The 13780-nt window shown below is 36.0% G+C and overlaps 1 protein-coding gene across 2 annotated transcripts in view; it reads right to left on the reverse strand.

Moving 5' to 3' along the window:
- The window catches only part of LOC150088245 (suppressor of lurcher protein 1-like), a 1375230-nt gene that overhangs the window by 339591 nt on the left and 1021859 nt on the right, over nucleotides 1–13780 (reverse strand). For both annotated transcript variants that reach the window (XM_090370656.1, XM_090370655.1), the window contains exon 9: nucleotides 1938–1985. In XM_090370656.1, the coding sequence (XP_090226782.1) occupies nucleotides 1938–1985 (48 nt within the window). The remainder of the gene's footprint in view (nucleotides 1–1937; nucleotides 1986–13780) is intronic.

A 13780-nucleotide genomic window follows, 5' to 3' on the forward strand; every position in this document is an offset into this window, starting at 1 on the left:
AGGAAAAGAGTGGGGGAAAGAACTGAACCTTGGTGTTCAGTTCTTTCCCTCATAGCATTTGCAGCAGTTAGTGGTAATGCTTTTGCTAGTCCCTTGCATTCGAAGCACGTAACAGAAACATTAAAATAACAAACCTTGTTTATACGTATTGCTAGAATCTGATCCACTATTTCAGATTCCAAAATTATCAATGAAATAATGAATTGGCTAAAAAATAACCAACTGTCACCCGATAACAACATAACCGCAATTTGCGAGTAATCCCCACCACCATTTTAGTTAGACTATTCGCCAACTGTATTCCTTGTGCACTATCTACCTCTAATTTCAATGTTCTGTTCAATAGAAACTGAAGTCAAGAGAAAAATAAAATTTCCATCTTATTGCAAAAGGTATATTGAGGCAGAAACTTCTGTTCTCCCCAACTCTTTTGCTTTGGACTTGGGATATATTATTAAAATACATTTAATACATTTCACTAATTTAATAAATACATTTTATTACATTTCAATTTTTACCCTGTTTCAATTGGGAAATAGCACGTAACAAGAATCAGAATGCCATGGTTATCGAAGCTCAGGGTCTCTTTTTTTTTTATGAATGACGCTGACGAAGGTAGAACGCGAGTCATCAAGAATTCAAGATAAACTGGTTACTTAAAACACAATATTTCAACTGCAACAATCGATAAAATACTTGCAACAAAATGTAAATCATCACCGTCGACTGAAGACGATCTTTTAATTCTGCAATAAGAATGCAATATTCTTTATTTATTGTGTTGTTGTTATTATTATTAAATCGGAGTATCATTTCCAAATACAAAAAAAAAAAAAAAAAAACCCGCACACACACTAGAGCTAACAGATACAGATTCAATTTATTTATATTTTTTTTAAATAGAGGCACCTTTGGTATGCTGTTTTTTTTAACACTATGTGACAAACGTCTCAAGAATTCAGAGAAACTTCTTTACAGTAACCACTGTTTGGGGTGCATATTCAATTTATTATTCATTTCTTTGCATTTTTTAAATTAAGTTATCATTATGAACTGACGTTTGGCAATAGATGCTTTTTAGTTCAGTTGTATAAACAAATCGATTGGTTCATTTAAACAACAGTAGATTCTTTATGAAGGTCCATCATATTTCACGTACAATAATAACAAAAAGACCTATAGCCATGGAAATAAGTATACAGAGTTTCAAGAGCACACTTGACAAAGAACTCAAGATGAAATCAAAATAATTAGATAATTTGTGATAAAGTCTAGCTGGACAGCTCAATGGCTCACGTCAGTAATTGTTCAAACTGATCGTCATCAATATTTCTGCACAATACATGTCTATGATATGTGTTCAATTCAGACGTATTGATGATACCTTTATTTGATCTTAAAAGCACAACTTATTGGTAAAATAAAGTTACTGAACCTTACATTGAATATGACACTGAAAACAGTATGACCAATAGACAAGAGGGTTATAAGAACCAGAGTACGCGATGGATATTGCTATGGAAAATCTCCACCAATAATACATGCTCCGAATGTGATGAATAATGGTTTCAATTCATTTCCACCCATTCAACTAATTGTCAAATAACGTTGGGAGATCCAGCTCCGTATAATCCAGTGCAATACATTAAGCTCTTGTAATGAGGTGATTCCTTCACCATGTCATAAGGATTTGCCGTCATAGTTAGGGTACAAAACTGAAATTATGGATTAAAGAGCCCATACTGAGTTATTCCAGCCCCGTGTCAACCAATGCCGAATAAAAATTACTGCTGTATTTTATAAAAATTAATTATTATGTTTGTAGCGCCACTTTGGTGTGCACTTTCGGAAATTTAAAATGTTTTCATGGCTATAAATCTTGTTCAGACATTCATATAACTCCGAACTCTCTGACTATGATAAAAGCAACCACTCACCTGGTAACGAAGTCGTCGTATGAATCTTGTTTCCATTATTTTCCGGTTCTGTAATAATAAATACAGATCATAAATATTTCATATAATGATCCTACCTAATGAAAGGGCGGAAAAAAAGATAGATTGCTAAAATTATAGATAAAACCATAAATAATAAAATTGAAATATGCGGTCTAAAATATATAAAGGTCACATGCATTAATGAGATAGAGTGGCTTGTTCAGTGAGCAAACAAATTATAGAACGCTGCCAAACTGTAACAAAGTCAAGCAAATGTATTTTTCGTCAATAAACCAATAATAATTACAATAATAAAACTACTACTACTAATAATAATAATTATTATTAGTCACTGTACTTGAACAGAGTAGCAGAGAAAACCTCTCCTAACAAAATCATTTAGTAGGGGAGAGGAAGCTCCATAAAAACTAAATAGTTAAGCTATCAGTATTGTAGAACTTCCCTGAAAAAAATTCTGTGGAAATAGTTTCGTTATGTTTAAATACCTTTAAAATACATTTTATTTATTATAATTGAAATAGAGAAGATTTCATTTCATGTGTGGGAACATACATCGAATGGTCTTTTCCACCACATTTGATTGAAAACAAGAGTCCCACGGGTCAGAAAAACAGCAAGAATTCACCAAATGGGTGTGTGAAACCACTCTTTCATGACAAATGAAAGAATTAGATGCCACAACGTAACCCTAGTTTTGAACTTGATTCCTGATGTCCTCTCATTTTTGGCAATGCTTCTTTTCCAAAACCTTAACCCATCTGCTTTAGTTTAGCTTTTCTAGTCCCCTTCCCCCCCCCCCCATTCGCACGCTCTTCCTGATTTGAGCCAAATCCTCATCTACTCGGCTTTCTTTCATATCCTTCCTCACTATCTCCCATCAGGGTTTCTTTGGTCTTCCGCTGTCTCTTTATGATTATGTTCACTGTGGCTAAACCATCTCAGTCTACATTCTCATATTTTTCCTTCAATAGACCCCCCCCCTTACCTAGACTCTGATGTATTCCTTACTCTGTCCTTTCCTTCCTGTTTCCCTTATAACATCCATCCATCACAGCATTCTCATCTCTGCTGCATATAACCTCTGTTTCTGATATCTCTTTACTGGCAAAAATACTCAGCGCCATACGTCAGGTGCTGGTCTCACCACTATCTTATAAAATTTTCCTTTAAGCCTTATTCTCTAGTCTATTTCGCCAATTATTATTGTACGAAATTATACCAATATTTTATATATACCAATAATTACAGATAATATACCAATTATACGAAAATTAGTTTTCGCCAATCGCAGACTACCCCAGGTACCTGCATGCCTCCACCCATTTTACTCATTATATCCTCATCAATCTCTCCACTCTTCTGTACCATCCTCCATAGATCCTGCACTTTATTTTTCTGTATCATATGCTGCCCTTCTATTCTCAAAACTACACTCCATGCATTTTGTCTTTGCTTTTCTAATCTTCAAACCATCAGAACCCTTCACCACTCCTCCAAATTTATGTTTACCCCCTGCCCCTATAGATTAGTATAATATGGTCAGTAAACATCAAAACTGTTTGTTTGCAAAAGGAAGATACATTATCTAAAAGTTCAAGGAATATTCGTTATTAAAACTGGCATTACCAACTAATGCGTACCATTTCCAAGTTATGTTTAATATATTATTCGTATGATTATAAATAAAAAAAGTTTCGATGTTATCTGTCATTGTTCATTTTTCTTAGTAGATGACACGAACAATTAAATAACTAATTTACATCCAACAACAAATTTATGCAATATTTATATATGCAACAAATTTATTGCTTTGCGGTAGGTTTGGAAAACTGCTAAAAAACGTAAATCATGACTAAAGTAGCTTTAGTCATGATTTGTTTGTGGCAACGAATGAGAAACATATTACGGGCTCTGATTATATCAACGAATCATCTCCAATAATATCATTGAGTGGGTTTGATTTATATCAGCTTCGGGTAGTGTAAACTTAGGGTCGATAAGTTACATATGCTGCAGATCACTGTTTCTCAAACACAGAATATTAAACTATGCATCCAAATATATTAATAAATATTTTATAATACAGCGATTTGTGCTGATACGTAACGTATGGCCCAATTTTATCTCGCGTGATTCTTAAAGGGATTGCTGCCACCGCAAAAAATCTGTTTTGTTTTCATAAGTAGCGTGGCCCACAGATTGGAAAACATTGCTGTAAATCACCCCTTGTCAGTCATTTGGTGAGTTCTGGGTTCGAATTCCTTTGGAGGGATTACTTAACGTTTCTGTGGTCGAGGCTGTAGTGAGCCAATTTCCGATAGGGAAATGCGAAATAACTCATCCGAGGATGCGACGATACCAGATTCCTGAAAAAATCCGGATTAACAGAGAAAGTGAGTAATGAGAGTTTTAATGAGAACTTTAAATTTCAAACAAGCGATAATTACTGTAAGGATTAGCAAAGCTTAATTATTCTCTAAACTTACCTTCCTACCATTGGTTCTGCCATGTACCCTCATAACTCATCCTTTTCGGTAATTTAATGACAAACCAACAAGAAAAAAGTACGCTTACTTTTTTCCTTTGGTGACTTAAAATGCTCAATTTTTTAACGTCATGTGTTAACCACACGGTTTACAGAATAATTAAAGCTCTGATAATCCTTATATAGCGCAGAAGTTGAATTATTCCAAATTTTTCAGCTCGCACAACGCGCAAATCATCTGTGAACACACTTGTAGGACAAAAAACGATGGAGACTAGAGGAACATCTTTGCACCGTATCCATAACAATAACTTTGTACTGCAAACAGATTGTCCTCGCACTGCAAATTTATTGGAATACGTAAGCTCTTCAGCGCCATTGGAAAGCCTTTCTTATAAGAAAAAGGATAACTGTATGAACTTAATGCAGTCCACCCCAGCAATTTACAGGCCATATTATTTGACTGTTTCATTTTCTTAATTTTTATGCTCAAAATTCACGCTTCCACACCAGGATACAAAACGTTATTTCTTAAGTTTCTCGTACAACAAGGCTTAGTTCGAGCCGGTTATGGAAGTCACAAGAGTCACGAGGATCCTACAAATAAAGGACGCATGGAAAATAAATCTACGTGCATGGTTTCAAACGCTGTGTCGCGAATATCACTCATCAGTCATATTCGTCACCATCCCATGACTGCCCTCTTTCCTTTGTCTCAACTGTCGTTCGTGCTCCTGACAATATCTCCAAGACCCGTTCGGCATACTAAGAAAGGTCATAATGGCTAGGTAATTAAATGTGGTAATTAGTGAATTCCGGCTACTGCTATTAGTTAGGTAAGCTAGAAGGGTGATGAATAGAACAATAGTTGATTTACAAGTGCAGAGCGAGGCTCTCTCATGTGCATGGCAGGAATAATAGTTCTTGATTAGAGCAGAGAGGCAGAATTATTTTACTCGTGTAGTATTTCACAGTTAGGCGCTGTTTGAACAATACGGCTCAAAGCGAACGATGCTTATTAGATTCCTCAGAAAAGAGAAGATTTTAATACACTTAATGCTCAGTATTTTTGTTTAATGAAAACGTTGTGCATTAAAAGAATTCTATTTTGGAAACATTTCTATTAGTTAGTGCTCTTATCGAAGGAAATACCGCCCGCGTACAGTATCTAAATTCAATGGTGACTGGCGCTAATACGTGTACCTGTCATTATGATGCATTCAGTGTGTTTTTAAAATGTGTAAAGCGGCACTGGAAATATCTTCCCGGATGTACCAGACTAGCAGAGACAACATAAATTTATTTCTTTCCATTGATGCTTAACTGCTGACCTTCGCAAGAAAGTTTCTATTATATGGGCATGGCTCGTAAAGCTTTGGAACTGTTTGGGAAAGCGTGCTGAAATCGCCAAAAGTCGATAAATTCCTTAATTACATGAGAGATAAATATGGTTAAACAAGAACAGTGCAATAATCGATAAAATCACAGCAGTATGAAGCGTTTTGAAATATATATCTGGCGAGTGTCTCCCCACTAAATGACGGTCTTTTAATCTTGCTCTTGGCATGCAGCCAAGGAGGGTGCTTTCCTTTAAATACGCTTCTACTTTAGTCTGTTATTAAAATTAAATCTATGTGAGATACCACCGCCGTGCTTATTGGAGTTGTAAAATGTTCAAAGCCACATCTGAGCTCCAGAGCACCGTTCGGGCACTTATTTTAACAAGTAGCAGGAAGGATTATCATTTACCTGCCAGACTACATTACACTATTCGTACACTATTATCCATTATCCATTACAATATTCTTCACACTCACGGAGGGTAGAGTTTTCAAGTTGTTTTACAGACTGATCTCTGGTGAGTACACGAGAGGGAGAGAGAAAATGGTGAAAGCTAAATTTAGGTAATAATTTTGCCGTCTGTTCTCTGCCAGATTGTGCCCGGAAGAAGTCTTACTAGGTCCACGTGCGAAGCATAGTGTAAACGGCAGGCAGACTAAAAGAAAAAGACATCTCCAACCAAAACAACTTTTAAAATCTATCTTTCGAGAACGCATGGGATTGATTCGACGTGCTTATTTTCATGGAATCTTTTAAAACTTACTCGCTATCTCTAAATAAACCCTACTTTCCAGTTCAGCTTGTTCAAATTACACGCTCCATGAGTTTTCTTCCTTTGGAAGGTGTCGTTTCTTCATATAACATCAAAAACTGCTCAACCTTAAACCGTTAGGTTCTGAAGTCATTAAAATTACTTTTACACTTTCTGCTCAGTTTATTCATCCTTATTCCGCAAAGAATTCATATCTTTTCGATTCTGTTTATGACTTTAGGTAACGAGAATACATTTTATTTGATCTTTGAATCTAATACCAACTTTTTTTTTTTTAAAGTTGTTTTTTTTTTTTTTTTTTTGAAAAATTACGGCGTAGGAAAATTCGTCATAACGGAACTTGTTCGGTCGGCTTGCTATCAGCCATTATTTCTGTATCATTGACAGTTCCGCAGTGTGACGTACAGCAGAACTGCATATAGGTTACACAGTTTATGTACACAACCAGGTGAGGTGGCTCTTCACAAGGAAGTCCTGGTAAGGGCTCCAATAAGTTCAGTTCGAGGAAGGAGGAGGAACAAGAGTAACAACACTTGCAAATTATGAATTCGATTTTCGAATGTATAGCTGAATGTCAGTGTTAGTGGTGCCATTAAAACCGAGTGGTCAGGCTAGAGGGGACATAAGTACACGTGCTTTGAGTGACCGGTTTCAAGACCGTGACTACTAATGCTGTTTCTAGTATTCTCTCTATCTTGTGAACTACCCTGACCTTGTGGTCGTCAGGAGTATAAAAAGAGATTTTATTTATTTTTTATTTACGAATAGATCTGGCGGCAGTTCAAAAGAGGAATTTTTTTGTACTATTTCATTTTTAATTACTATATTGAAATAATTAAATTTTAGAAGAGTATTTTTCAAGGCTGTGTTTAAGAATGTGCACCACTGCACATTCTTAAACCCAGCCTTGAAACCCTGGTCCGTCCACCCTTCCCCCCTCATGCGACCTCGGAGTCCTAGATCAAGGGGAGGGTGGACGGACCAGCGCAACAAATAATTTACAATAATTACTCTAATTATTGCTCGGTATAATTTATTGCGTTTAAATCTATTAATATCCCCCATTTCTTCATTATTCATTCATATAAAATATTTTGCGATCCAATGCATATGGTCCCTATAAAATATATGTGCGTAGGGTCGCAAGACTACCTAAATGGGGCATTGATAATTGCAGAGAGAGAGAGAAACGGATAGAATTAAGAGATATGATCAAAGGAATGATTAGTAATGCAACTAAACGTTAATCTTAGAAATAATTACTTTCAACAAATGGGAACTAATTATTCAGGCTAGGTTGTTTATGTAAGTGCTGAAGCCACTAGGGTTGAGGTATTAGCATATCACCAGACTTTTTTTCCAGAATGGAAGTGGGAAGAAACAAATGACGTGCAAAAAAAAAAAAAAAAACACCTACAAATCCTAACTGGAAAAAAAAAATATTGGCTCCTCTACAACCAGAATCGAAGCGTGCAATCACTTATACAGCTTTGATTTCTGCCCTTGCTTGCTGGAATTTCTCGAGGAAATTTCATGCACCAACTATGCACAAAAATAACTGCAAGTACTGTCAAACACTCTTATCAGAGAGAAGGAACACAACGCAAATTTTGAAATTAAAATATCCACTCCAACTACAAGGATACAGCGCTGGAAAATTACAATTGTGAATTACAAAAAAACATTACCCTATTTACACCTAAACAGACAAAGAGAACGTGGCCATCGTATATAGTAACGCCTTCCAGCATTCTGTTAACATAGTCTCCCACCATCCACTGATTGATTGATTCAAATAATTTAAACTAATTCGTTGAGCTTCACGTCACAGCCAAGATGACGAATCTACTCGCTCTGGTTGTCATTGTCTTCATTTGTCATACTACAACAAATGCCATAAATAAATACTCATAACAAATCCCAATGAAATCCAATGCAAACTCATGCACAAACAATGAATTAAATTGGAGTGAGAATTCATTGCACAGATAAACATCCCAAAAAGACATTTAAACTAATCAGAAGTTCCGCGGCGTTTAAGTTTAGATCGCCGTACAAGCGAAATCGAAGTGTGCGATTATTTATACAATTAATATAGTTACAGTCACACCTTGCCCTTCATGTAAAATTTAGGTAATTTAAATTTTATAAAAGGGAAATTGAGGAGCACTACTGCTAAAGTAGGAATAATTTTTCACTTTATTTTATGAAATAAGTCCAAGATGAAGCAAGAAAGGTACCAAAATCTTTTAATTGTTCTTTGAGGGAATTCCATGCACTCAAATTTTGCTTGCCCGGACACCGGACGAGAATTCGGTTAAATACACTGTTTTCAGCCTAACGCTGTCATTTATAATTAAAATTTTCTTGCACATGCTGCTGGCTCCATTATACAAAAATATATATAACACTCTACGTTCTTAATCACTCTATATTCACATATGACACCTTGTCACCAATACCCAGAAAAATGTCTAATGTGCAGTGTTTTCAAGATTGGTAATAAGTTCCAAGAGAAGAGAGGAACGAAACGATTTCTTTTCCATAGAACTAAAATTTAGTGATCAGTACTTGACTAAAATATTCTTTAATTTATAGTACTGTATTTTAGATAGATTGACATAATACACAATGCAGTAGTAAATTTCAGGTAGAGAACCTATCAATAATAAATCAGTCAACTACTGAGTGCCGGGCACTCAGAATGAAGGGTACGTAGTCACGAGTGGTCGTTAGTGTAGTATCTCAAATAGAGAGCTTTATGGCAACTGAAAAAAAGTTTCTAGCACCCCGGCTTGACCTAAAACTGTGGAACTAAGGTGTCTATTTGAGTCTTTTCAGTTGTTGTGAATGACAAGGGTAGGAGAAGCGACCCCGACTTCTTCCTGGAGAAACGATTGAAGTCTTGGGGAGAAGCGACTGGCAGGTGAGGGCCATGCAAGACTCCGAGCAGGCGCCTCAAAACTGGCTCTCTGAGTACCTCCTTGCCGGGACAACTCCAGCTTTTAAAATTGTTAAAAAATACTTCTGGTCGCAAAATTTATAAATGACCGTTATAGAATTATTAACTATTTAGCAACCTTTTTGTCTAAAAATATCATTTAAGTTTAAAGGAGAGTTACTTTGTATAAAGAAGCGCGCTATCGAAGTACAATAAAAAAATTGTTTTTTTAATTTTAACACAAAAAGTAAATAATAGATTTCAATCGGAATAGTTTCCCCTTGATAAGCACCGAATAACAGATAGCTAATGTGATTTTTAAATTTGCCGCCATTTTTCATTTTAAAAATATTTTAGATTTACTCGTTGAGCTCTTTCCAACGGTGTATAAGTTATAGGTTGTCGAAAACATTTTTGTCCCCTCACATTTTACACCCTCCCATTTCTCAGACAAATTTTTGGAAACAACGATGAATATGGCGTTATGTTGGCCCACATAACGTACAAACCCATGCAAAATTTCAAGTCAATAGGTTGAGTGGTTCCAGAAATACAATGCTGTGACAGACGGACGGACAGAGACAACCGAGTGACATTATAAGGGCCCTTCGTTAGACTACGGACCCTAAAAAGGCATCCTTTTGAAAATGAGTTAATATCAGATATCAGCTGCCATAAGCCATTATTTTTGCCACCAGCTGAAGTCACCATGCTTTACAGGGTCAACTATTGCTCAAAGGGGCAGAATAATCTTAAGCAGGTGAATCTAATGGCGAAAGAGAAATCAATAAACAAAAGTCTGGCAGTAATCAGCCTGCCACTGTGCAATAATAGACCTACTATTTTCCAATTATTCGGAAAATGGTAAATGACATTTTTTTTCATGTCAATACCGCGAAACCGGATGCATTCATTCACAATATTTATTAAAAATATCATTTATATGCGCGATCTCCTAAAAGGAATCTATACATTGAGGGGGAGGGAATGAGAGAGAGAGAGAGAGAGAGAGAGAGAGAGAGAGAGAGAGAGAGAGAGAGAGAGAGAGAGAGAGAATGTCTCCATAAGAAGAGAATGAAAAAAAATATATATAAATTTGGCAACACCACTGTCTAATATGCAGATAATTTACGTAACTAATATGCCCAATTAAGCTGAGAAGACCCTCTAAGTCAATACGAAAATACATACTAATATAAAACAATCCAAAATCCAGGTTTTAAAGTATCCAAGTTCATTTATAAATAATTTTCTGCACATTTCAAAGTCCACAGCGTCAGCGTCATCAATTAAGATAGTCATAGAAAATCATACCAAACCACAAACCAAAGGAAAACTTTTCCAACTCTGGCGGATGCCTCAATCTACACTTTTTTTTTTTATCTCAGCAGCACAAAGAACTGCTGTCTACAGACGGTGAATAAGGAAGTTCTAATGACGTCAAAGAATCTATATCTAAGAGTCTACAGACATCAGATACTCCACTGAGAAAAGCACGTACTAAAAGGAGTTCTGTAGGTATCAAAAACCAGCACAAGTTGCTGGCCGTGACAATCACAATAATGCTGACAGCACCATGAACTGTCAGCGGATGTCAAGTGGAAACCTAGGAATTCGATCATGTGCATGCGGAAGTGAGAATTCATATGCGCCCGAATTCAGGAAGAATATAGTACATCCATGTCCACTCTCACCAAAACGAATTCATTCATTTCTTAATGAAGAGATTAATTCGGAAAAGAATGAATTCATCACAATCCCTTCAATTGAGAGCACATCTTCCATACCTGCATTCCAAGATTCTCACCTCCAGATCACAAGAGCTGATCTACCGCAGTGTCATATTCCACCACGAGGGACTCCGATCCCCATTTTCCTGAAGAGTAGACCTACTTCTGCCAGAAGATGTAGGGATTTCCATGTGACTCCACTTTTGGATTTCACTACATGAACTCATGACTCCATTATTACAAACACCAAATTAGCACGTAGGGTCCAATTTTGTCTTCAGAACAAACTGGATTTCATTGTAGTATGGACTCAACGAAAGCGTCACAGATAGCCCGTGCTCAATCAATTAATTCTCACAGTTGTTGCAAACTGGATGGTTGTGAATCACACTCTGAAATAATACAAAAAGAAAAAAAGAGCCCACAGTGATATTCAGTGCTGATGTTCCTTTACAATACAAGTTACATGAGCTCATGTTCCTTTTCAAGGAACATCAGCACTTGTGAACTCCGAAAAGGGATAGTATTTCAATCATTTATTGCTCTCTCAGCAAAGTATCAGTGGGTGTCCGTTGAAAAGATGGTGCTTGTGGGCTCTGTTTCTTTTTGTTATTATTTTATTAGCGCTCGTCCTTTTTTTTTGGCGAGGGGGGGGGGGCGTTGTGTCTCTGGTCGAGGAGCCGTGCGTTCACTCCTCCTAAGGTAGGTGTTTCGATCTTTCTCTTTTCCTATTCTTAGTTTATATTTTTATGTTTATTTTATTTATTTATTTTTGTTGTGATATAGGGGTGGTTAAGTTCACTAGAGAAGAATAACACCATGCCTTAACTATAATCCTGTTGACAGCATTAATTAATTTGCTGTATTTATTTCAGGCTTCAAATGTTTCTTAAGTTTAATTTAATAACGATATAACCACGTTCTCATTCCCCATAAGAAACTGTTACTTAAAGCAAGGCTATAATAATAACACCACAAATCAGTTTATTACTGTCTGTACAACACCTACTGAAATATTTTTCAATAATAACAGACATTAATTCAAGTAAGCCCTTGTACCGTGTTTATTACTACCCAAAAGTGAAAAATATTTTAAGCCAAACAAATGAAAATTACTTAGAAAACATTGGGCCATTCAATTAGAACAACTGTTACTCGCATAAAAGATTGATAAATGAATGTTATCTCGTACACTTCATTATACGTATTAGAAATACCTATGATTTAATAACTGCATAAAAATCATGAAATGTCTTAATTTTAATTCATAAAAAAATATTTCACTTTTAGTAAGCTTTTATAAGCCTACTTTTCACTTTTATAAGCCGAAGTTTTAAAAAATTTATTTAATATTTTTCAGTCTTAAAGCCTGTTTAAGAATGGAAACCACTTTGCACTTAAAACCCAACTGCTTTAGTTGGGTGAACACAACAAGATGATTAATAATTAAAATTAATAACGATATTTATTTAAATGTTTTCGAGGTTGCGCTGAACCTCGTCTTCAGACTTCTGATACGAAACTGCTGTTTACTGGGACTAAAAATATATTGAATACCACATTCAGTTTCCAGAATCAGTACTTTAAGGCCTGATGACAGGGTTCAGTGGAAATCTGAAACGTAACAAATTGGTGCTATTTTATTAACTATTAAGATGATAAACCACGTAACGCAAGCCTGAAATAATTATTAATATAGTAATTTTTCGCGAATTAGCTAAAACTATTTTTATAACTTAGATTAATTCTAAGTATCTGATTAAAACGCAGCAATCCACGCAAATATTTGGCAAAATGATGAAGTTTACTGATATAAATGAAAGCTATTAGAGTGGAGTTTAATGGCGCAAGGGCTACTATGCCAAATTGCGCCTGTTACTTTGGTCTGGACTTGATTTGATTTAGGTTTTTATGGCGCAAGGCCATGATGCGCCAAGTCTAATATTTAAAAGTAAAAGGACACAAGAAACTTAAAAATGATGCAATATATACAAATGGCTAAAAGACAAATAGATAGATTCTGTTAAAAAATAAATATATATGATGCGTACTAGAAACATTTATATACGGTTTGCGATTTTTAAAAAGTTAAAAATTGCAGACATATCGCCTTTGTCAGTTAAAATCTGACTGAGTGTATAACGCTCAGTGAGTGTATAACGCTCAGTGAGTGGTTAAAAGCGCTAAAACACAAACGGCATGCATTTAAAAAAAACTAAGACAGTCAATAACAACATGTTTCAATGGTGTCAAAATGCTTGCACATAGGAGAGTCATCAGCCCTCAGCAGATGTGTCTGCGCGGTAGCACAGTGGTATCATCACCGTCCTCTCCACACCGGGTGGAAAGGCACGAGTTCGAATCTCGTCGATGACGCGAGGAACTTTAGTGGGCTTTTTTTCACTCCGTGGCTGAGTTAGTCGGTCTCAGGCATAGATAGCAAGGCTTTTTCCCCAGAAACTGGAGTTTTTCGTCCAGCAAAACAGATAAATCGCCCATAGAACACACCCAATTAAAAGACATAAGACACACAGCACGGCAGATGAATTTAAT

The sequence above is a fragment of the Mastigoproctus giganteus genome, chromosome 3 (genome assembly GCF_048544385.1).
Source record: "Mastigoproctus giganteus isolate SK-2022 chromosome 3, ASM4854438v1, whole genome shotgun sequence".
In the NCBI taxonomy this organism is placed as follows: domain Eukaryota; kingdom Metazoa; phylum Arthropoda; class Arachnida; order Uropygi; family Thelyphonidae; genus Mastigoproctus; species Mastigoproctus giganteus.